The sequence below is a fragment of the Meriones unguiculatus genome, chromosome 16 (genome assembly GCF_030254825.1).
Source record: "Meriones unguiculatus strain TT.TT164.6M chromosome 16, Bangor_MerUng_6.1, whole genome shotgun sequence".
Classification (NCBI taxonomy): domain Eukaryota; kingdom Metazoa; phylum Chordata; class Mammalia; order Rodentia; family Muridae; genus Meriones; species Meriones unguiculatus.
In genome coordinates this window covers 22,749,857-22,774,914 of record NC_083363.1, presented here as the reverse complement: position 1 = coordinate 22,774,914, position 25,058 = coordinate 22,749,857, and the positions used below count along the sequence as shown (strand labels likewise).

At 48.0% G+C, this 25,058-nt stretch overlaps 1 protein-coding gene across 1 annotated transcript in view; it reads right to left on the bottom strand.

Annotated features, from left to right (window-relative positions):
• Positions 1-231: 231 nt before the first annotated feature.
• Mypn (myopalladin) overlaps positions 232-25,058 on the bottom strand; it is a 76,862-nt gene continuing 52,035 nt past the window's right edge. Inside the window, exons 10-19 of the mRNA XM_060369429.1 lie at positions 20,615-21,199; positions 19,851-19,986; positions 14,199-14,420; positions 12,302-12,451; positions 9,950-10,032; positions 8,212-8,338; positions 6,741-6,948; positions 4,448-4,613; positions 2,945-3,078; positions 232-1,402 (exon numbers count right to left, since the gene is read on the bottom strand). Of these exons, the coding sequence (XP_060225412.1) occupies positions 1,233-1,402; positions 2,945-3,078; positions 4,448-4,613; positions 6,741-6,948; positions 8,212-8,338; positions 9,950-10,032; positions 12,302-12,451; positions 14,199-14,420; positions 19,851-19,986; positions 20,615-21,199 (1,981 nt within the window). The 3' untranslated portion in view covers positions 232-1,232. The remainder of the gene's footprint in view (positions 1,403-2,944; positions 3,079-4,447; positions 4,614-6,740; positions 6,949-8,211; positions 8,339-9,949; positions 10,033-12,301; positions 12,452-14,198; positions 14,421-19,850; positions 19,987-20,614; positions 21,200-25,058) is intronic.

The window sequence follows — 25,058 nt, the reverse complement described above, 5'->3', positions numbered from 1 at the left end:
TGTGTGTGTGTGTGTGTGTGTGTGTAGGCTAGAGGGAAACTTGCAGGAGTCAGTCCTCTCTTTCACTGGGCTCCAGGAATCGAACTCAGGCCCTTGTGCTTGACAGCAAGGACCTTTACCTGCTGAACACTCTCCTGCCCTCTTACTCCATAGTGTTGTGTCTCCCACGGTACCTAGCACAGCATCTTACACAGAGCAGACACACAATTTTATTTTTTTTTTTTTGAGCAAATGAATTTATTTTTATACTGGAAATCCTTGCCTTGAAGCAAAGGAAGTTTCAAGCCTTTCTAAGCAAGTTCTATCTTCAGCTAAAATCACTGGGGTAGGGTGCCAGCTGAGGGGACCTGGCACAGAGACCATCCGAGAGTGGAGGGGATTAACAGCAGACGCCTCCAGTTTAATACCCCTGGCTTGCCTGAGGCAAACTGCTATGAGACCCATTCCCAGGGTCGTGTGTGGAGCGGCCGCAGAATGGCGGGAACCCGAGGTCAGTGTTAGACCTGAGGTCAGTGTTAGAGCTGGTCCAGAGTGGACGTGCTTTGAAGGTCTCAATTGTGCTCAGTCCCCATCTAGGCACTAGGGACAGATGTGACTTTCTGACAGGCTGCTGGGAACCTTGTCTTGACCAGGTAACAGGTGCACTGTGAGGTCTTGAGTGTCCTAATGGGCTTTTGTTTTGTTTTGTTTGTTTTCTTTTTACATCTCAGACACTTTGGCTTCTTCTTATGTGATTCCGTAGGCAGGATATGCAGCCTAAGTGTTTTGTCACTTTGAGGGAAGGGTGTTTGGCAAGATCCTCTACTGTTAAATGGGAGCTCGTGTAACGAGTTCACCAGGACGACTGATGTGGCTGCAGCCCATGAAAGGTTGCTAGTTTCTCTCAGGCCTGACTATGGCTCCTAATTGCTTCTAGTTGGGCCTAACGTCCCTAATGCACGGGTGGGAGAGCATGCTTGCCCCTGCCTTTTGCCCCAGCCGTGGTGACAGTGGCATGGTATCTTCGGTTTGTGTGTATCGTCTATGCACATCTTTAAGACGCACAGCCCTATCTCTCTCCCTCAGCCAAGGCTCAGAAAGAGCCCCAGCCAACTTAACTTAAAACACCTCTCGCCACGGGTCCAGCAGCACGGGCACTCACTCAGATCCAGCTGTTCGGAAACCACCTCATACACTCGGTCTTCCTCGCCCTCCGCAGCCCACCCCCTTACACAGCAGGCTCCCAGACAGCGTTAGAGTTCGTCGCTCTCCACCACACTCCGGGAAGCGCAGGAGTACACCATCGTGCTCTCCATGGAGGAGAAGGCAGAGAAGATGTCCAGTCCTTTGCTGGTGAGAGATCCGTAGCGGCTGCCACTGGGCCGGATGGACATGGGAGGTGGGATCTGCTGGTGCCACTGAGCTGGAAAATGGACCAAATAAGATGTTATCATCGGGGCTGGAGAGGTGGCTCAGAGGTTAAGAGCACTGGCTGTTCTTCCAGAGGTCCTGAGTTCAATTCCCAGCAACCCCATGGTGGCTCACAACCATCTATAATGAGGTCTGGTGCCCTCTTCTGGCCTGCAGGCAGAATACTGTATACATAAATAATAAATAAATCTTTAAAATGCTATGATCAAAGGAATCAATGGGAGAAACATTCTGAACACATTTTACCCTTGTGTCAATATTCCCTGTGGATTCTTGGTAAATCATTTAAGCATATTGGAGTCTGAGAGAGCCCATTTGTAAAAAGAGCATTAAAATCTTCCTGCTTCCGGGTTGGTGATATGGGAAGATCAGGAGTTCAAATCCAGCCTTGGCTACATAGTAATTTAGAGGTCAGTCTGGGCTTCGTGCGACCCTGTCTAAAACTGAGGAAGTACAGAGAGATAGGAGAAATTATGGAGACTTTACAAGAGAAAGGAGCCCTCATCCTCGAATGAAGCCTCTCACCAGCTGGGAAGCAAAAATTCCAGCGTAAAGCCAGGTATGGCAGAGCACATCTTTAATCCCAGCACCCAGAGCAGAGGCGGGTAGATCTTTAGGTCGGCCTGGTCTACCTAAATAGTTCCAGGCCAGCAAGGTTGCATAGTGAGACTTCCCCTCTGGACAAACAAACAACAAAATTAGCACAATTAACAACTTCCTATTGGCTTTACCCCTTCCCAGCTGGAAGTCTGTAACTTTCCGTTTCAGCCATCTGTCAGTGTACAGGCGGTCCCACTAGCCTGCCTGTCAGGCCCTAGCCACCTCTGACATCACCTACCACCACCACGGGCACACCAGATGTGTGCCTGATACGAGGACCCTGGCGGCCTCCCTAGGTCTTTCTCTTATTCTCTCTCTTGTCTCTCTCTGACTCTCTCAGCCTCTTTCTTTCTCTCTCTGTCTTGGGTGTCCTCCTCTCTCTCCCCCTTTCCCACAATAAACCTCCTTTATACCAAATATGTTGGTGTGGCATATTACTCATTATTTTAACCTCCTGACTTCCTCCTCTGGCCTCCACAGGTATCTGCACTCACTTGCCACATACTCCCACAGATACACATAGAAGTAAATCTTTTTAAAAAAATTTCTACCCATCTTTCCCCTCTTCTTGTTAAGTGAGATTACAGAATGGCCCCGGAGATGGCTTCAGCAGAATTGTAATCTGATAAGGTAGATTTGTGAGCCACTCAGGTTGGGCAGGGCATTTAATACGCGTCCTTTCCTTGTAAATGGAGTTTTGGTCGGAATTCCTAGAAAAAGGAGGCGCAGGAAGGTGGCTGAGTTAGTAAAGGCACTTGATGCCAAGTCTGACCACTTGATTCTCAAAAAAACCAAAAAAACAAACGGTGGGGAGAGCCCGCCTTCCAGCACTAAAATATAATGTGGACTGTCTAATTTCTGCGTGGAACAGTCTACAGTAATCTTTAAGACTGTTGTTCACGCACAGATGTTCCTTGGATGATATCATACTTACCATATATATCCAACCTAGCCGTGCAGGACACGATGCCAGCTTCGTTCTTGGCTGACAGTGTATACCACCCGGCGTCAGATTTCTTGGCTGGCTGGATGAGGAGGCAGACGTAGCCCGTCGTGTCCTGGTGCATGCTGGGAAAGAGAAAGAGTATACTCCCCTTTAACTCCGGAGCAGAAGCGTCTCCGTCAATCTTAGGCTTGGAGAAACTCTTCCAGGAGGGACAGGGGAAACTGAGCTTCTTAACCCTCTCCGGCTTTCTTCCCCTCCCTCCCTTTGCCATCCCCCTCCCTCTCTTTGAGGCAGAGCCTCCTGGCTGGTCTGGAACTTGCTGGGTAGACCACTCTAGCTGCGGCACGGAGATGCTCCTGACGCCTCTTGCTGCCACACCCAGCCCTCTTCTCCCGCTCCTAAAGATTTATTTATTTGAGTATGTATGTATGCATACATGTTTACTGACACCTGGAAGAGGGCATCAGACTCTCTGGAAGTGAGCTGCAGATGGGTGTGAGCCATGTGGGTGCTGAGAACCAACCCTGGGGCCCCTGGGGCCTCAGCAAACACTCTTAGCTGCTGAGCCATCTCTCCATGTAACTCTGAGAGACCCTGAGCTCACTATGAAGCTGAGAACTTGAACTCTTGCTCCTTCTGCCTCTGCCTCCCAAACGCTGGGCTATGCCATCATACCCGGCATACCCAGCCCCCTAACACAGCTTTTTACTTGCTAAAACAAACAAACAAACAAACAAACAAAAAAATTTTTCAGATAAAGAATATGACAAAAATATTCAAGATCTTATGTGTTCCTAATCTTAAACGTTTATTATTTTTGTTGATGTGATCGTATGTGTCCCTTTGCATGTTCATGTTCTCCATGAAGACGCAGGAGCCTGCGGAAGCCGTAAGTGGGTGTTGGATCCCCCAGAACTGGAGTTACAGGCAGCTGCCAGTCACCCAATGTGGATGCTGGGAACTGGACTTGGGTCCTCTTAACTGGGGAGCCATCTTTCTAGCCCCTCCTTGTATGTTTTTAAAACCTTATTTTCATTTTGGAGGCAGGGTCTCATGTAGCCCAGGATAGCCTCCAACTCGCTATGTAGCCAAGTTGGTAACTAAACTCCTGCTCCTTCCTCTGCGTTCCTCCTGAGTGCAGGTATGGTCCACACCTTGCACAATTTCAGTCAGTCTTTCTCCCTCCAGTGAACATGCTTAAGGCAAAGTGAAAAAAAAAGAAAAAGAAAACTTCTGAGAGTGGGAGGAGCTAAAGGGAAGAATTCCTTCCCTGCTCCATCCCACCCACACACTCGCCCCCTTTTGAGACTGAGTTTCACTGTGCAGCTCAGGCTGGCCCCGAACATATACAGCATGCCTGAAACTCAGGAGCACTATTCTAAATATAAAAGCAGTACACCAAAGAAGCCAGCACGGAAGGCTGTAGGCTTGCTTGGATCCCACAGGCCCTTCTGAGCATGGAAGGCTCGGAGGAGGTGGTGACCGCCGTACCTGATCCTCTCTCTAGTGAAAGGGATGGTCTCGTTGTCTTTCTTCCAGTAGAACACAGGCGGGGGCATGCCTATGACTCGGCACTCCAGTCTCACCGGGTGGCCCTCGGGGACGCCACTGTTTTGGAGCTTCTCCAGGATCACTGGTGCCTTCTTCACCTCTTTGGCTAAACAAGAGAAAAGACTTTTCTATTGGATTGGTAGCAAGTGCCTTGAGGTTCATGCCTCAAACTCATTACATTCTTTTTCTCTTACGTTAATTTTTGAGACAGGGTCCTACTGTGTAGCCTTGGCTGTGTTGGAACTTGCTTTGTAGACCAGGCTGGCTTTGAACTCTGCTTCTGCCTCCCAAATGCTGGGATTAAAGGCGTGCACCACCATACTCAGCCCAAAATAGTGACTTCAAAACAGTTTTGTCAAAATTTTATTTCTCCCCCCACCCCTCTCTCTCTCTGTGTGTGTGTGTGTGTGTGTGTACAGTTTTGGTTGTTTGTTTTTTTTTTTTTTTTTTTTTTTAAGGAGTCAGTTCTCCTATTCCATCTTGTGAAACTCAAGGATTGAATCCAGGTGGGCATGCTGGTGGCAGACGCCTTTACCCACTGAGCTATCGCAATAGTTTTGAGAAGATGTTTCACGTACTACAACTGATTTTTTTTTTTGAGGAATTTATTTCGTAGGAGCTAAATTTTCCCAACTTAAACTTTTGTTTATTATATGTGTATATGTACCTGTGCACCACGCACATTCAGGAGCCACAGAGGGCTAGGAGAGGACTTCATATCCCTAGAACAGAAATCAGAGGTTGCTATAAACTGTCCTGTGGGTGCTGGGCAGGTCCTCTGCATGAGCAGCACGTGCTCTAACCACTGATCGATCTCTCCAGCCCCCAATCAACTTTTTTTGGTCACATTGTCATTTTTCTACTTTGCATGTTCTCTCTCATAAATTTATTTGGAACAAAAATCTTTACAAAGGTGGTGGTGGTGCACGCCTTTAATCCTAGCACTTGGGAGGCAGAGGCAGGCGGATCTCTGAGTTCCAGGACAGCCAAGGCTACAGAGAAACCCTGCCTCAAAAAACCAAAAACTAAAACTAAGACAAAATAACCAAAATCATAAAATTATGCATTCCAAGGAGGTAGCCTCATATCTTAAAGTCATTGTTTTAGAAATATGGGGAAAAGGTAAAAGTCCACAGCCCATGAAAAATGAGTGTTTTTTGTTCTGTTGGTTAAACTAAATTAAGAGCAAAGGAGAAGGATTCACAGGGGAATAGCCACTGGCCCAGAGGAAGGAGCAGCTGTCCTGATTTGGAACAATGTTTCTCTCTGTCTTGAGAGCGGATTTCTCTATGTAGCCCTGGCTAACCTGGGACTCACTATGTAGAGCATGCTGGACTTGAACCCAGAGATTCACCTGCCTCTGCCTCCCCAGTGCTGGAACTAAAGGCATGAGCTACCATTGCCTAGTTCAGGTTTTTTTTGTTTTTGGTTGTTTTTTTTTTTTCTTTTTCTTTTTTTTTTTTAATGAGCCATTCACAGTGGGAGGAAGCCTGGCACTATAATTCCTATGTCCTGAAATTAAATTCTGATTGGACCAATGTCCTGGAGCTGATGATGTCTTAAATCCCTTTTCTGTAGTGCTGTATTTTATTTACATTATCTGATGAGGTAAAACTCACTTGTTTGTTGGTTCAGCATTTGATAATCACCTTCTACTGAGGCAAATATCAGAGAAATACATAAAACCAGGGTCTTGGGAAATGCGTAAAGGTGCTTACCGTTAAGCCTGAAGACCTGAGTTTGATTCCCCAGGCCCACGGCGTGGAAGGAGCCAGCCTACTCCTGAGAGCTATACTCTGAGACCACACACAGGCCATGGCATACTCCCTTCTCCATAAGTAAAAACAACACAGCAAACCAGAGCCTCTGGCCTCAAAGGCTCAGAGCCCCCAGGGAGGCGAAGCAGCCAACAATCACACCATAGCCCACACATGTGCATCTGTGTGTAAATCTGTGCTCGTGCCATTGAAACAGGAGGTTTTGAAGGGCTGCCCGGCAAACCCACCGGGCCCTGGCGGTGACACTGCACTCAAGCTTTTATAGCTTATTCGTTCCTGGTTTATATCTGAGAGGAGACCTCAGGTGACCGGGCTGCTCTCAACTCCACTCCCTAGAGCACGTGTGTGCCACCCACACCTGGGGTGAGCTGTGGGCTCTCGGGCACTCTACCGGTGAGCTGATAAGCCCTTGCACGGGAAGGCGGCTCCGCTCAGGAGCCCACAGCAAACCTTACCTACTACAGTGAGCTCCAGGCTAAAGGAATTCTGCCCAGTTTTGTTGGTCGCCACGCACGTGTAGGTCCCTGCATCGCGTTGCGTGAGCGGGTCGATGAGCAGAGAGTGGACTCCCGTCTCCCTGACCAGCATCTTGTGGGAGGCGTCTGGTAGCACTGGCTGCCCGTTGAGCAGCCACGTCAGCTCTGGCGGCGGCAGGCCGCTCACCTACCAAAGGACAGAACAGCTGATGCCGAAGACACACTGAGGACAGGTGGAGTCACTGCTCACTGGCACCAAACACACAGTAAAGGAAAACAGAGGGGTGGGGGCGCTGCAGCCTTGGAAGGGGGGAGCGGGGCTGAATGAATGGTGCTGTGGGTTTGAACTGTGTGGAATCTTGGGCCCGTTTCAGCCATGATTAATCCATGTGATTATATCCTAGACTGGAAATAATGATCGAAGATAACAAATGGAAAAAAAAAAAAAAAACCAAAATAGGCTTGTGGCATCAGTACGAGAGATGACTTCAGCTTAGATACCAGAGTCAGAGAAAATCCAGATATTAAATCAAAGGTTCTCAAAATGTTCTCACGGACTATCTAAAAATAATCTAGATGCCTAAATCTCAGGGGATGGGAGCCAGAATCTCTGGGGATGGGAGCCAGGCAGGAGAGACAGGAGAGGATACAACCTGGACGTTACTTAGGCAGCCACTGGCGGGCTGGAGTATTAGTGGTGGCCACTGCCCTGCCTGTGAAATGAAGCTTCGTCTCAGGTTGGGAAACTAGAATGCAGAATCAGAAAAGGTGACAGAGGCGGCTTAGAGCGAGAAAACGTCCTCTGTCCGCAAAAAGGGCTTAGGCTCTGTCTTCTCACACCTATGATCTTTCCAAGTCTCTCTCATTCCCTACAACCAAACAGGCAAAATTCAAGCTTCTGGCTTCATAGTCATAAAGGGTTCCGGGGAGCACATGGAAAAGTCCACACATTATCCCTTCTTTGGTTATCCTCTCAAAATGAAGAATCGACTTAATAATGCCAACAGGACACTGTTTTTACTTCTTAAAAATAAAAGCTTTTTTTTTTTTTTTAAAGACAGGGTTTCTCTGTGTCACCCTGGCAGTTCTGGGCTCATTTTGTAAACCAGGCTGGTCTTGAACTCACAGAGATCCACCTGCCTCTGCCTCCCCAGTGCTAGGATTAAAGGCGTGCACCACCATGCCGGCCTGCTTTACAATTTTTATGCTTACATAATTTTTTATTAAGATATGGTGATTTAAGATTTTAATGAAATATTTGTGTATGGTATTAAAAAGATTAAATACTCAAATAGAGCCTATGGAAAGGATAGTTTCCCTCCCTTCCCTAAGACCCCTTCATCTGGGAGAAAAACCCCACAAAACAAATACAAACAGAAACGAGTGTAAACAAATAGCTAGATGCAAATTCTGGACAGACCTGGAGCTAAGGATGGGTGTTTGGAAGTACCTTACAGTCCAGCCGACAGAGGCGGCCCTCATGAGCCACCATATCCCCTGGGGCCTGCAGGAAATGTGGTCGGAAAAAGCGTTCCTGTAGAGGCTCTTTGTCTCTTTCCTGCATTCTGGACCTTCCCCTGCAAGAAGCATTTACAAACGTGTGACAATAACCGTGTGGGTTTAGACATGGCTACAAGGCTAGAACGAGGCAGTATCCTATAGCTGAGGCTAGCCTCGAGCTCAGTAAGTAATTAAGGACGACCTTGAAGAATCCCGTCTCTGTTTGCTGGCATTACAGGCATGCATCCTTATGGTCAGTTTATGTGGTACTGGGGATGAAACGTGGGACTCGGTACCCGTGAGGTAAGCACTCTATACACTAAAGAGTATAAAGAAGTTCCTGGACAATCAATCAGCCATAGCCTAGAACTGATATAAATGTTCTCTCTCTCTCTCTCTCCAATGCTTCTATGGCAAGTATCCCATACATTGCGGTATCATTTCTCAACTCTGAAATTACGTAAACAGGCCCAGGCCGGGTGCTTCTAGAGTACCCAAGTTCAGTTCCCAGCACCTGCGCCGGGCTCACAGCCACCTTAAAGCTCAGCTTCAGAGGCCCACCCATGCGCACACGCCCGGCCATGTGTGTAATTAAAAAGAAAACAAATCAAATAAGCAGGCCTTAGCTTCGGTCTCTCTGAAGTTATCCAGTGTTAGCCAGTGTTATCCGGCTTAGCTCCCCTCTCTGTGGGCTTTGACACTTGTTGAAAAGTCATCAAAATAAACAAATAAGTCAGTCTGACTGTCCAAAGAGAAGGCTTGCTCATCGCCCAGAAAAGGATGGCCATGACCGCCATAAAATTCAGCCTGGTGATAAATTATGGCTGATAATTAAAGATGAAAACGAACCTGGACTCAGTAAGAATGACTAACAGGAACAGCTGTTCTTGAAAACAAAGCAGAGCAAAGGAGATAATAAGGGAGGGGGGTGGAGAGGCATCTCCACCCTGGTGTGAAACGCTGTGCATGAAACACGGGTCTCTATTTTTGTTTCTTTGGTAAGACATCTAGTTCCCCAGGCTCAGCGGCTATGGGAAGCTTTGCTAAGGCTTTGTGGCACCCTGAGCCTCAAGGAGGAAGCCAGGCTCTTTCTCATCACTGGTCTATAAAATCCGAGCAGAAAACCGCTTATAATGGAAACTACGTGGAGACATTCAGCCCTGAGTTTCTGTCTGGTGATAGAAGTCAGTCCTTTCACTGGGTGTGCACAGGCGTTACTGATGGTTTGAACTATTACAGTTGTGCCAGAGGGGCTGAGGCTGTAGCTCAGTTGATCTAGCGCGTGCTTAGCATGCGTGAGGCTCAGGGTTCTTTCCCCAGCACCACAGAAACTGTGTGATGGTGCGTGCCTATAATCCCAACACCTAAGTATCAGTTTAAGGTCATCCTCTGCTATATAGGGAGTTTGAGGCTAACCTGGGCTACATGGGAGCCTGTCCAAAAAAGAAAAAAAGTGCCCAAGCCTGGAGCTTCTCAAACATATCTGTGCCTACGCGTCTCCCCGGGGTTTTGTTACAGGGCGGTTTCTGACTTGGACGCTCTGGATCCGGCTTGGAGGCCGGTTTTCAAGGCGCCCCCTGGTGGTGGGACTGCAATGTGGTCCATTTTAGCAGTGATTTGTAGACTTGTTCACTGTGCAGCGTGGAGACATGGAAGGGCTCCAGAAGAGAGGGCTCTCCTGTCTTTACCTGTGAGACTGGCCGGCCGGGCTGAGTCGATTTCGAAGGGGCAAACTCTGTACCATCAAGTGGCCAGAACAGCTGATCCTCCCCTGAGAAGCAGAAAACAGAAAGATTAAAATAAGGAGAAATCCATATTTTTTCAACTTATATTAATGTATTCTTCACCAAAACAATGTACATTTTTTTTTCCTAAAAACGAAGAGATTTTCTGTGTTTAAAACTAGTGAAAATAGTGCAATATTTGTTTCATTTTGAATTTTGACACAGGGTTTCTCCGGGTGGCCCCTGCTGTCCTAGAACTTGCTTTGTAGACCAGGCTGGCCTCAAACCCAGAGATCTGCCTGCTCCTGCCTCCTGAGTGCTAAGATTAAAGGTATTAGCTACCACTACTCAGTAAACACAATGCAACTTTTAGTGTGTGTGCTGAGCCCTGGGGTTGGGTGTCGTTCCACATGGCTCTCTGCCTTGGTCGCTGAGGCAGGATCCCTCAGTTGAACCCGGAGCTTGCAGATATGACTGGTAGGGCTGGCAGCTTGCTCTGCGGTTTCCCCTACCTCTGCCTTCCCGGGCTGGAATCCCAGCTGGTCAGCCTTCCTACCAGCTCCGATCCTCACCCTTGTACAGCCAGAGCTTTGAAAACCTGGCCTCCGGGGGTTCGAGGGATGGCTCAGAGATTCAGAGCGCTTGTCGCTCTTCAGATGGCCAGAACTGTTCCCAGCATCCATAAAACCACACAATTTCAGTTCAATGGGATGTGACACCCTCTTCTGATCTCCACACACAATCTTTAAAATATACATAGATGTGACTTCTTATAAAAGTTATTATTACCAGGTCACATGCCATGCAATGTTCTCAGCAAAGGTCAGAGGGCAGCTCTGTGGAGCCATTCTCTTCTTCTAGTTTTACATGGCTTCTGGGATCAGACTCATGCCACTGGGCTCATGTGACCAATGTCTTTACTTACCGACCCATCTTTTCAGGCCCAAAATGGCTTCTCAAGTCACTGTTAATACTTCAGGATGAGAGAATTTTAGGAGTATTACAATAATTTCCACTTTAACCCAAGAAATGAAAAAAAATATTTTTAAAATGCCATTTTTTCCTAAATTTAATATCATTTGCAGCAATAATGCAAAGTGCATGGCCAGATATTTTTATGCTTTCCTCAACAGAAATTCATCAACACTAACATTTTAGGGGGGAAGTGCATGAGAATAGAAATCGTGGCTGTGTATTTTCTACTTGAATGGCAATTGAAAATATGCTGTCCTATCTTTTAGGAGAATTTTTTTTAAATAATTTATTTTATTTTATGTGTGAAGGTATCAGATTCCTTGGAATTGGTGGTACAGACAGTTGTGAGCTGCCATGTGGGTGCTGGGAATTGAACCCGGGTCCATTTGGAAGAGCAGACAGTGCTCTTAACCACTGAGCCATCTCTCCAGCCCCTTTTAGGAGAATTTTAAAACTTGGCCTCATTCAGAAAAGAAAAGAAAAGAAAAGCAGGAGATTAAAGCTCTCCAAATTTTATCCATAAAGAAAAAAAAAAAGGAAAAATCTGATATGAGTTTGGGAAATACATAAAGCCTTTTTGAAGTAACTTATTCTTTAGGTTTATCTAAGCTCTTTTAGAGTTGTGTTTGAGTATTTCACTGGAGTATGTATCTGTGCACCACATGTGTGTCTGGTTCCCCTGGAAATCGGAAGAGGAACCAAAGGTACAGACAGTTGTCAACGGCCCTGTAGGTGCTGCGAATTGAGCCCGGAACTCTGCAAGAGCATCAAGCCCTCTTGACACTGATCCACCGCTGTAGCCCTCATTTGTTTATTTAATTTGTATCTATGTGTATATGTCTGCGTTTGCGAGCTGTGTGCGCTTCAAAGGCCAGAAGAGGGCCTCGGAGCCCACGGAGCTGGAGTTACAGAGAGTTGTGAGCCGCCTGACTTGGGCGAGGCGGGTCTTCCGGAAGAGCAGCAAGCGCTCTTAACTCCTAAGCCATTTCTCCAGCCCCTCGTTTTTGTTTTGATTTGTTTTCTGCCTTCAAGCTCAATACACTGTGACCATGAACTAGCCCTCCTTGCTGTTGCTTCCTGAGTGGCCACTGTGCTTGCTTGTTTTTACATGACATTGAGGATCAAAGACAGGGCCTCAAGCATGCTCGGGCAAGCACTCTAAGAACTGAGCTGTACCCCTCAGCCCCACCAACGTCTTCTGACAGGAGCAGCAAGTAGAAGGCTAGTCTACGCTGGAGTCCGTGTCCTCGGTGGGTGCAATCCCAATGCTTCTCATGTGTTCTCCTCTGCACGGTGACAATGGTCATGCTTTCTGGTGTCCAGGAGCCTGCGGCAACCAACCTGGGGGTTGGCCGCCATGATGGTGTAGTTGCCGTCGTCGTCACTGGCGGTGGACTCGATGTGCAGAGAGCAGGTCCCGTCGCCCTCTCGCCTCATTCTGCAGTGCTCGTTTCTCTTAGAAATCTGCTTCCCGTCTTTGAACCAGTAAACCTGGAGCGAAAGATAAGCAGGGAACCAGCTGTTGGTGAAGACATACTGCCCTGAGTATCGCCAGAGGGGAAAGACAGTCAGAACCATGAGACAGAAGCTGAACACCTACAAGACACTTCTGCAAATACTTAGGAAAAAATCGTGAACCGTGTTCAAAAACGACAGTCTACCTCCCCCTGTACCAACACGGTACTTAGGTAAAAAACACGTTATGGTGGTGAAGTTTTTGACTGTCTTTACTGTAGCTCATAATTAGCTTAAGGAAACTCTAAGGATCGAATAACGTCTTCACAGGCAAAGGAATGAGCACAAGGAGCCTGGATCATTCCCCCATTGTCCTCTGTAAGCCCCAGCCATAAAGCAGACGCAGGTCTGAGCAGCTGGGCTGGCTCGCTTGCTTAAAAGGCTAGCACGGTTTAGTGGACGAAGAAGAGAAAGGCTGCTGGAGGTCCCCTCCGGCCGGAATCCAAACTCGCAGACTGAAACATACAGATCTGCCATCAGGCCCTGCGGTCAGGCCTGCCAGTGAGCGGCTGAGCAACTCAAGGGGCTGGTTCTCCTTGGTTACCTAACGGTGTGTGACACCAGCACACTCAGGTTTGTGAAAGCGGGTCCCCTGCCACAGCCACACTGGGTGCAGATCCTTCCCTGACTGCCAGGGAATGTGGTGACTCAGAGCCAGGGACAAGCATGGGACATTCTTGGCATTTACTAACCCAACAGTAAGGACACTGATATAGCCCTCTTTGTACAACAAAATACCTCGTGGGTATTCAATAGAAACTAAACACCACAGAAAATGCTAACTGGATGAGTTCAATGGCTAAGAGAGCCAAGAATCCCAAATAAGGCGTTCATGATTAAGAAATTTGTTTTAAACGCTTATTAAAATTCAGAGAAAGTTTGATGTGGTGGCACTTGCCTTTAACCCCAGCCCTCCAGAGGCAGAGCAGGTGGATCTCTGTGACACCATCTTGGTCACAGAGTGAGCCCCAGGCCAGTCAAGACTATATAATGAGACTGTCTAAAAAACAAACAAAAATCCCTCTTTTTGGCCTAATCCTGTTCCTGGTGCTTTTTAGCTAAATCATCTAGGCTTTGCTGGTTTTTGAGAGTTGTTTTTCACTTTTTATTTTTATTCTGAAGATGTTTCACTACAGTATGTTAAGTTGGGTTATTTGTTTTGTTTTGGTTTCAGTTGTTTTATCCCCTAAGATAGGGTATCATGTATCATAGTCTGGCCTCAAACACACTGTGTAGCCAAGAGTGATCTTAAGCTTCTGATTCTCCTTAGGATTACAGGCATGTATCATCATGTCCAGGTTTTTGTTTTTATGGTCTGGGGGTTTGAACCCAGGGCTTCATACTTACTACATAGTGAGCTATACCCTAAGTCTGAGACTTGTCTTTCTAACACACCTCTGGTGAGTGGGGATGCAGTAAGAGGCCAGAAGAGGGCATCAGATGCCCTGGAGCTGGAGTTACAGGTGGTTGCCAGACACCCTAAGTAGGTGTTGGGAACTGAACTCCCATTTTGTAAAAACAGCCAATGCTCTTGGGGGCGAAGCCATCTCTCCAGGCCTCTGATCTTTTTTGCTCTTGGTGTGGGGGACACATGCTGGAGCCTTGTCCATGCACAGCAGCCTTGTCTGCCGCTGAGTTACATCCCCGCCCCATGGCGCTTTCTTGAAGGTGTTGCATTCAGTCCCGCGCTGCTGCTCATCGGCTGCCAGGCTAGCCTCCCTACCTTTGGAACAGGAATCCCGACAATTTTGCAGGTGAAGGTGACTGGGGAGCCTTCGGTCACCCGGAAGTGCTTGAGTCTTTTGTCAAAGATGGGTGCGATGCACTTGCCCGTGGGGATTTCGTCGTGCTGTATCTCATCATCCGATTCGTCAACAGGAGTGCGCTCCAGGCGGAACTCTATCTCGTTCATCAGCCTCTGCTCAAAGCTCGAAATTTTATATTCCTGTCAAAAAAGAAGGGGATGTTGAATTTCTATGTAAAATACACATTGTTGTTGTGTAAGGGTCTGTGTACGCATGCTATGGCACCATGCCAATGTCCCAAACAGCTCCCGTGAGATGGTTCTTGTCTTTGTTAGGGCTTCTTCCTTCCTTCCTTCCTTCCTTCCTTCCTTCCTTCCTTCCTTCCTTTCTTTCTTTCTTTCTTTCTTTCTTTCTTTCTTTCTTATTATTTTGGTTTTTATAGACAGAGTTTCTCTGTGTAGCCTTGGCTATCCTGGACTCTCTTTGTAGACCAGGCTGGCCTTAAAGTCACAGAGATCTGCTTGCCTTTGCCTCCTGAACGCTAGGATTAAAGGTGTGCTAGGATTCTCAGGTTAGTTAAGGTTTCTTAAAAAAAAATACACACACACACACACACACACACACACACATCTATTTTGCTTTTATGTGTCTGGATGTTTTGCTCGCACACATGCCTGTGAGCCACCATGTGGATGTCTGGCATTGAACCCAAGTCTTCTGGAAGGACATACAATACTCTTAACCACTGAGCCATCCTTCTGGTCCCTTAGATGAGGTTTCTATCACTGTGAAGGATGAAGACTGTGACCAAAACCACCTGCCCCAGGGTGGCACCACTGTGGGCCCACTCCCAGCCATCACTAATCAAGACAGCACCACACAGACTTGCCTGTAGGCCAACCTGATGGTGGCATTTACTCAATTAAGATTCTCTCCTCCCAGGCACGTCTGGGTTTGTGTCCAGTTGAGAAAAACCAACCAGCACAGCCCTCCCTCCTTCTGCCTGGCTGTGGGTTTGTCAGGTTTGTGGAGGGGAAGCACATCTGCCCGACAGGAAGTGTAAAGTCCAGCTTCCAAAGGGCTGTTTGAACTGTAGAGAATGTCACTGACATGTGTGTATAGTTTGGGTCTGGTTCACTTTGCTGTGTGGTGAAGTCTAGTCGCAAGCTTTTTTATAATAAGGTTGATAAAATTAAAAAATATAAAATAAACAGACATGTCTGATCCATGTACCAACCATGTAATAAATTGTATGAACTGAAGAGGAGTGCTAAAATAAGAATAGAAAGGTCTAGCTGCTTCTGTGACAGATGAACCATTTGGCAGGTTGAGCCTCAGGAACAAGGACACTGTGGCTGAGGATGCTGCATTGCCCAAGACTAAATCCCTGAGCTGATGGGCAGTTTGGGTAACACTTTCCTTGATCTCAAGGTCAAATGTGTCTGACACACACAGATCCAGCTGTAAAGTTACGATTGTGCAAATGCAAGCTGCGTGTCTAAACTAAACCCATGGGTCCAGCTGCGCGGTTGCTTCTAAAAATGGCACTGATGACCCGCCGTTGTGGGATGCAGGTTTCTGATTTCCCGTGCTGGACTTAGGTCATGTGTCCCTCTTCTCTACCTTACCTACTTTCAGAATAAAAATGTAAGTTTCGGTATCAGCGGCCTTTCGTGATGGCTGTAAACAAAGAAGAGCACGATACACACATAAACACATGCATGTGCACACAGGCACGTGCACACACACACACACACACACACACACACCTTTTCTGTGCAATATGATCAGTATAGGACTCAAACAAATGAAAAGTGACCTGTGCTTTCTAGGTTCCTGGTTCCACAGAATTACAACAGCTGTGCACCGAAGAAAATGAAAATCTAAAAATAAAAATTTCAGGAGAAGATGCTATTTGAAACCATAACTTCTTCTTTGATATCGTGCTCTGAGGGCAGATGCGGTACTTTGAGTGAGAAAGGCCCCCATTAGGCGAACATATTTAAACGCTTGTCCTCCCAGTTAGTGGAACTGTTTGGGAAGGACTGGAAGTTGTGGCCTTGTGGAAGGAAGTATGGCCTTGTTGGAAGAAGTGTGCCACTTGGGGTGGGCTCTGGAGTTGTTTCAGAAGCTCAAGCCAGGCCCATCGTCTCTCCCACTTTCTTCCTGCTGCCTGAGGATCAGGATGTAAAGCTCTCAGCTATATACCATGCTTGTCTGTTCCCAATTTGATCAAGACAAACCCTCTGACACTGTCGGCAAGCCCCAGGTAAATGCTTTCCTTTCTGAGAGCTTCCTCAGTGTTTCTTCACAGCAATAGAACAGTGACTAAGACAGGCGGGAACTCGACAGCTGGAAATGCTGGACTTTGAGAGTGTGTCTGCGAAAGTACCCTCAGATTGTAGAGTGGAGACAGCCTTCTTGTCTGTTGAGAACCGCAGTCTAAGGATGGCCCCTAATCAGACGTATCTGTAACAGCACTGGCGCCTGACTCTGAGCTCCCTGGAGGGTTCATTAGCTCTGGGTTCCCAGTCTGGCTTCAGGGGTTGATAACGAAACAGATGAAGCCTTAAGAAAGTCTTGTCAAAGTGTTCCCAGTGAACTGTGGGTATGCTGTGCATTAAGAGAAGATCCTGTCTATCTATCTATCTACTATCTATCTATCTATCTATCTATCCATCCATCCATCCCTTTTCTCAGAGACAGTGTCTTACATATTCCAGGCTGCCCTCAAACTCACTAGGTGACCTATGACCTGGAGCAAGAAGGTGTAGGGGGATGAAAAGGAAGTTGCCCAGTGTTTAACTGAACAACAAAAGATTGTACATGGCTACTTAAGAACACAGAACATCAAGGAAAACAGCATCTAGAACTTTCTTTTGGGAGTACCTATGAGACAAGGTCTGCAAAATAGGCTGACCAGCTCCCATATTGGAGAAATAAACTATGTTAGAATAGTAAATGTAAATCTGCCTTTAAAAAAGAGAACCTTGAATATCAACAGTACAAATAAGTGTCTCAAAGCCAGGTATGATGACACATGCCTTTAATCTCAGCACTTAGGAAGCAAAGGCAGGTGGATCTCTGTGAGTTAGAGGCCAGCCTGCTCTACAATTCGAGTCAAGGACAGCTAGGGCTACACAGAGAAACCATGTCTTGAATAACCAATCCCCCCCCAAGAGTAATAACAATAACAACAACAACAAAGACCAATTAAGTGTTTCAAATAAGCAAATGGTCTATCATACATACATACATACATATATACATATATACATACATGTATATATCATATGGTTTTATGCAGCTCAGGCTGGCCTTGAACTTGCTATGTTGCTAAAGATGGCCTTGAACTCCTGACCCTCCTGCCTGTGCCTGCCAAGTGCTGGGATTACAGGTGTGAACCACCATGCCCGCTTTATTTCCTGCTGGAGCTGGAACCCAGGATTCTGGGTGCGCTCGGCAAGCACGCTTGCTGAGCTACCTCTCCAGCTCTGTCTGTCTGTTAGTTTGCATCATGCTCACAGATGGCTATCCTGTCCCTTCCAGCACAAAAACTTACTGGGGGGCAAGGAGCCATGCAGGGTGGAAAGCAGGATGTTGTCTGGTGGCCATTCCACAGAACTCAATGTAATGTAGAGACCGAGAAGCCGGACATGCTGGTGCCCGCCTGTAGCCCCAGAACTTGTGAGCTGAGGCGAGGTAAAAAGACTGCTGAAGGTTTGAGACCAGCATTGTATGATACGCACGCGCGCGCGCGCGCACACACACACACACACACACACACACACACACACACACACACCAGGATAACCTGGGCTACAAAGCAAGACCCTGTGTCAGAAAGTCAGGGAAGAGGGGAAACAGATGTGATAACTGCAAAGGGACATACTTATAATCCCAGCCCTCTGGAGGCAGGAAGATCAATAGAAGCCAATTTGAGATACATATCAAGACCCTATCTAAAACAAAATCCGTGTTTGTACTTTGGGGGATGTTATGAGGGAAAGATTAAAATAAACTGGGGTGGCCTGAGGTTGGAGGATATTATTTTAGTACAGATTAGAACCCCAGAGACTCCGTGGTAGTTCAAATAAAAATGGCTCTCCTAGGCACATCCATTTGAATGCTTTGCCCCAGTTGGTGAAACTGTTTGGGAAGGGTTAGGAGGTGCAGCCTTGTTGGAGGCGGTGGGTTTTGAGGTTTCGAGAGCCCAGGCCATTTTCAGTCTGTCTCTTTCTCCTCTCTCCCTCCCCCTCAGGGATTAAGATGTAAGCTCTAGGCTGCCTTTCCAGTTCCACGCCTACCTGCTTCCATGCTCCCCACATGACGGTCTGCCCCTCGGGAACTGTGGGTCCCAAGTTAAATGCTTTCTGTTTTAAGTTGCCTTGGCCCATGTTTTGTCACAGCAATCGTAAAGTGACTAAGATAGGTCTTAGAGGACAGGTTATCTTAAGGTCAGATATGGAAATGCCTCAGCAATGGGATAGTTCCAGCTTCGGGTCTGCCGCAGAGGACAGACTCTACTTCTCTAACACGGGTGTTCTCCTGGTGTCTTAGTTGGGATTGCTAGTGCTGTGATGAAACACCATGACCAAAGCAACGTGGAGAGGAAAGGGTTCAACTTGTTCTTCAACATCACAGCTCACCATCAAAGGAAGTTAGGACAGGAACTCAAACAGGGCAGGATCCTGGAGGCAGGAGCTGATACAGAGGCCATGGAGGGGTGCTGCTTCCTGGCTTGCTCCCCATGGTTTGCTCAGCCTGCTGTCTTACAGAACCCAGGACCACCAGCCCAGGGATGGCTCCACACAATGGGCTGGGCCCTCCCCCATCGATCGCTAATTATAAGCTTGTCTACAGCCCAATCTGATGAAGGCAACTCCTCAGCTGAGGTTCCCTCCTCTCACATGAGTTCCGCTTGTGTCAAGTTGATGTAAAACTAGCAACACCCCCAGCCTATGATTTTGCTTTCCATTACCAGTGGCCAAAGACAGGTTCAAAGACAGTAAACAGAAAATTTCAGAAATAAACAATTCACAAATTTTAAATGGTTTTTGCAAATCGTGTACTATTAACCACTCTATCGCAGTTTTTAATCTCTTACGACACACACCCCATCCTGCTAGTGCCTAAATCCCGGGGGATCAAACCAAGGCTTCACACACGCTCAGCGGGTACTTTCTCATTGCTCCACGGCCCACCCACACTCTGTTTTTCTTCACTGTCTCCTCTGTCCCCCTTCTCCTTCCCCTTTCTTTCTTGTACAGGGGCGCTGAACGCTTGCCTCATTGCATTCCCCCACTGAGCTACAGCCTCATCATGTCTCCTGTAGAGATACCATCTGCGGAGCTCGAGCATGTACAGGGAGTCTTGGAACGCTTCCCCCGAGGTAGCGGGAGGGAGGGCTGGGGGGGGGAATGCCCGATAGTCTATCCTAGGGAAACACCTATAAACGAGCAACCTGGACTAGCTGAGGGGGTGGTCCATCGACAAGCCGCCTTGCTGGCTCAGTCTGTGCTCTGGTTGCTGTGATTGACCTCGTGAGGGCAGGTACCCTCGGTACCCAAAGACAGAGTCACATTCTCAGAACGGAGGCCCGTCAGGCCATCTGAATCCAACAGCCTCACCTGCTGGTGTGATCTGATGTCACCGAAATTCACTTTCTTCCCCAAGTCTAGGATCACCGAATTCTTAGTCTCCCGGATGTAATCGTCACTCACAGCTTGAGCCTTTGCGGTTTTCTTCATCAGACCCTGGGGCGGCCTGTAAAACAAACACCCCACACCTGTGAAATGACTGGTCACCGTACGAGGGTCCACGGGTCAGAGTGGGTAAAATGACAACCTGGCCTCAGCAGTCAGGGGATTAACCACTGCACAAAGAGGCATTTTATTTGATTACTTAATTTTATGATTTGAGACTTCACATAGCCCAGGCTGGCCTTAAACTAGCTATGCAGTCCAGGATGAGTTTGAACTTCTGATCCTCCTGCCTTTGGCTCTCAGTGTTAGAATTACGGTTGTGCAGACCACACCCAGGTTATAAGCTGCTGGGCACAGAACCCAGGGTTCATTGACGCTAGGCGAGTGCTCTACCAAATGAAATTTTTATTTTAAATTGCCAGCCACGGTAGCACATGCTTTTAGTCCCAGTACTCCAGAGCTCTGAGTTCAAGGACAGCCAGGGCTATATGGAGAAATGCTGCCTCACAACCCCAAAATCAACAACAACAAAAAGCACGTCCCTTGTCCTGAGGCGTTCAATATCCATTTGGTATCTATTTTGATTAGGTTATCTCAGAATCCCCTCACGGAGAGACCCGGGCCCAGAGCATGCTAGTCTATGCCTAGGCCCCTCCCAACTGGCATCTCCAAACTTTGAAGACACTTACACGGATGGTGCACTTTTAGGCAGCCCCATGGCATTGGTGGGCGGAATGGATGGGAGAGAAGGCAGGACAGAGCTGAGGAAAGCCACTGGGTTCTGAATCCGACCGGTAGGAGAGACAGGAGTTGGGGACACGCAGTGAGGCTGAAACTGGTTTCCGCTGGGGCTGGGATATGAGGCTGGCGACGGCGCCGCCGGCTCGGCTGGGCCTGGAGGAGCCGGCTCGCTCTGGATGGAGAGCCTGCCGGGAGATCTGCCTTGGGTGGCGGGGGCAGACAGCAGGAGGCTCTCTTTGCTCACCGTCCTCTGAATGGTTTGAGGAGTATTACTCAGGGTGAACACGGGGGAGCTGGAGGGGGAGGCGGCTGCCGCGGAGGCGCTCGAGGCAGGGAAGAAATGCTTTGGCCGGGCCAAGTTGAACGCCTGCGGTACAGGACCCTTCACCTGCTTGCTGGAAATGGTCACTGCCGGGGGAGCCGAGTTCAAGGCGCTGGTGTTGAAAGGAGACTCCGTGGGTGACGAAGGGGAGGCGCTCTGCTGCTGCTCCAGCAACACTTGGTTATGAAGCTGTTGTAACTGACTGGAGTCGCTGCACGGAGAGAGGAGGGACACGTCACCATCAGCCTCGCCTGTCAGAAGACCCGGGGGTGTAGTTGGGAGACTGCGGAACCCTGGGTTCAGTGCCCAACAAGGAATGAACCAGGCACCGTGGCACACACCTATAACCCCAGCACTCAAGTGTCGGAGGCACCAGGGTGAGAAGTTCAAGGCCGTCCTCAGCTACAAAGTGAGTTTGTGGTCAGCCTGAGCTACAGGTGGCTATTTTATATGAGGGCAGGAACACAGAAGGAGTGACAGAGAGATGTAGAAACAGAGAGGGGGGGGCTGAAGTGGCAAGACATCCCCTAACAATGGCTAGTGAGCTCTTTCCCTCTCCCGGAGGGAATTCTTTGAGCTATGACACTTCAGTTGTGCAACAGTGAATGTTTATAAATTGAAAAAAAAAAAAAAATGGAGACAGTGTTAGGCTTCTCGGTACTGTTCATAAAGTTTCCAGGGCCTTGACTCTTCCTTACCTCAGCTTGGGTCTTGCCCCACACAGGTAGGAGTTACTGTGTCTTCTAAGAGAATAGCTCCCTCTCCACGTGTGACAGGGATGGAACCTGGCACGTGGTGCTCTACCACTAGGCTATCCTTGCAGCCCGCCTCCAAAGTCAGCCCTCCGGAAGGAACTGAGTGTGTCTGAATGGTTCCAAGCAAGGCTTTGTGGCTAGGATGACCCTATGCTCCTATTTGCTCCAAGCACTCTTGCTTTAACCCTTTTGTAAGCATCATAATTATCACAGATGTTGATTTTCACTCTCCAAAATGTCCTGCTGTGGCGCTGCCTGTGGTGGGGCACGCCTTAACCCCAGCATTTGAGTGTTGGAGGAAGGAGGATCAGGAGTTCAAGGCTAGCCTCAGCTATGTGTCATTTCCTGCCGGTCCAGGCTACACGAGACATTGTTGTTTCGGTTTGGTTTTCAAACCGACAAAGGAAGTATCCTGATAAAGCCCATGCTTACCTTGCTTATAAACATCGCCCTTGACTGTTCCTGTTCTTACAAAGAAAAAGGAGGCTAGGGAGGAGGGTCAGTGAGCAAGTCTGAAGACCTGAGTTCAAATCCTCATCACCTCTGTGAAAAAGGCTGAGATGGTGGCGCTAGCCTGTAATCCTGGCACTGGGGGGAAAGGCAACGGGCTCAGTTGGGCTTTGTGGCTGCCTGTCTAGATCCAAATTGAGAGAGAGAGACTGTGTGCCAAGGGAATAAGCATAGGAATCCATACAGACATATGAACACACCACAGACACAGACACCACACGGTATACATCATGTGCACACATGGCACAAGAAAGAAAACAGCGACTCTTGCAAAGGATCCAGGTTCAATTCCCAGCACCCACATGGACGCCAACACCTGCCTGTAACTCCAGTTCTGTGAGATCCAGCGCCCTCTTCTGGCCTCCACGTGCATCTGCACTCATGTGTTGTACATACCACTCAGGCGCACACACACAAAATAAATAAAGACATTAGAGAGAGAGAGAGAGAGAGGAAAGGAGGAGGAAGATGGAGGGAGTGTCACTGTACAAGCCCAGGTCACAGAGGTTCCACAGGACATGTCTTCTCACAAGCCTGTTTCTCTTCACAGGTGACTTAATCTGTGGTGTTTAGGAGGGTTTACTCCGGAAAGAGTGACCTGGAGGGGAAACAGGAGATGGTGACATTCACGACCGCTGGGCTTATGTTCTTTGTAAATGCGTGCTGGATCTGGGGCACGGAGGGTGAGCAGATAAGCGTGAGAGCCTTGAAACTGAAGAAAACGGTTTTAGAATCATTAGGAAAGGGGAGAGACGGTGAGCTGGCTCAGCTGGTGAAACCTGAGGGCCAGAATTCAACCCCTGGAACCCACACAGTAGATTCCTCAAGTTGTCCTCTGACCTCCACACAGGGGTCATCTCACACACACACACACACACACACACACACACACACAAATATAAAAAACATTTTTAAAAAAGAAGATCAACATAATGTTAAACCAGAAGTTTCTTTAAAATCTTGCACCTTTTGGGGTGTTGAGAGCTCCAATCCAGTGTTTCACAAATGCTAAGTATGTAATCTACCACTGATACACCCCCAGACGTTTGATTAACTTTATTTTATTTGAAAAGAGAACTATATAAAGCCCAGGCTGGCCTGGGGCTCTCCACCTGCCTTCCTCAGCTTCCTGATTGCTGGGATTACAGATGTGGGCTGCCATGCCTGGTTGGGTTTTCCTAATTCTTGGAGTTCAAGGCTTTTTTTCCCTTCTCTTCACTGACATTTCTAACACATTATATGGAGATGAGGCAATTTCACGAAGTGAAAACCCCTTTCTGCCTCTAGCCCTCCAAAGCTGTGGAAAAGCTGTTGTCTGGAGTTTAACTGGTAAGTCAGTATTTTTGGTGACTGCCTCCCTCATCCTCAACCCTGCTTTAAAAGTGAAAGAATAAGTTCAGTTAAAATGTAATTGAACAAAGCCAGGGCCAGGGGCACACACCTATGACCCCAGCACTCAGCAGGCAAAGACAGGCAAATTTATGTGAGTTCCAGGTCAGTTCTGGTCTACAAAGCAAGTCTAGGACAGCCAAGGCTACACACAGAAACCCTGTCTCGAAAAACAAACCAACCAACCAAACAAACAAACAAACAAAAAAGTAACTGAGCAATTAAATGTCAAAGAGTGGTAGTGGTGGCAGTGGCAGCACTCAGGAGGCAGACGCAGGCAGATCTCTAAGTTCAAGGCCAGCCTGGTCTACAGAGCAAGTTCCAGGACAGCCAGGGCTACACAGAGAAACCGTGTCTCAACAAAACAAAACACAAAAACAACTTTAAAAAAAGACAAGAAAGAAAGAAAGAGAGAGAGAGAGAGAGAGGGAGGGAGGGAGGGAGGGAGGGAGGGAGGGAGGGAGGGAAGGAAGGAAGGAAGGAAGGAAGGAAGGAAGGAAGGAAGGAATATGGAAAAATGTCAGCTTTGTAGCTTTTCTGAGACAGGGTCTCCCTGGCATTCCCAGCTAACCTGGGCTCTCAGTCTCTGCGCTTCAGTCCCCTGAGTGCTGCGATTAGAAGTGCACTGGCCACACATCCTGTGGATTTTGAATTTTTGAGATTAAAGTATTAGACAGTCAAAACACAAGCCTAGGTATCAAGTTTGAAGGTGGCTTTAGCAACAATGTGGATACTGTGTGCCAGAACTAACTCCCTCTGGCTCTGAAGGACAGCTGATATGCACCCGGACTCAGCAATCCACTCAGTAGCCTAAAATCATGTGGGGGAAGTTGGCGAACGCTAACTGTTAGGGCTGTCTTGCCCCTGTCTGTTGTTAACCGTTTCCCCAGCTGATCGGGACAACACGTTCTGAGCATAGGTGCACTGGCTTTACCAGTCCTCCTGGTGTAGGCTGTCCACTACGGTCACCTGGAGACTCCACAGCGAACAGTCCTGGCGGATGGAGGCACCGATGCTCAGAGAGCTAACTGAGCTAGGAAAGGGGGAGGCTAAGCCCCGTGGGTTTTAAATACAGGTCAGCTGGTCTTCACCTTTAGCTAGCCTCAGAATGTGGCTAAGATCCAGACTTCCAGGTTGCCCAGAGGTTCTGATTCCATGGGTCAAGGTTGGAGGCTGAGAGCAACCCTCTCCCCGTACCACAGCCCGGGTGACTCTCACATGCACGCCGCTGCACTAAAGATAATTGTGTCTGGGGTCTGGAGATGTAGAATGCTTGCCTGGCATTCAGGATGGCCTCGGTTCAATCCCCAGCTCCCCGTTAAAAACCCTGCGTAGTTGTGCACACCTGCAATCCCAGCGCGAAGGAATCAGAAGAATCAGAAGAAGGTCATCCTGAGCTACACAGTAAATTTAAAG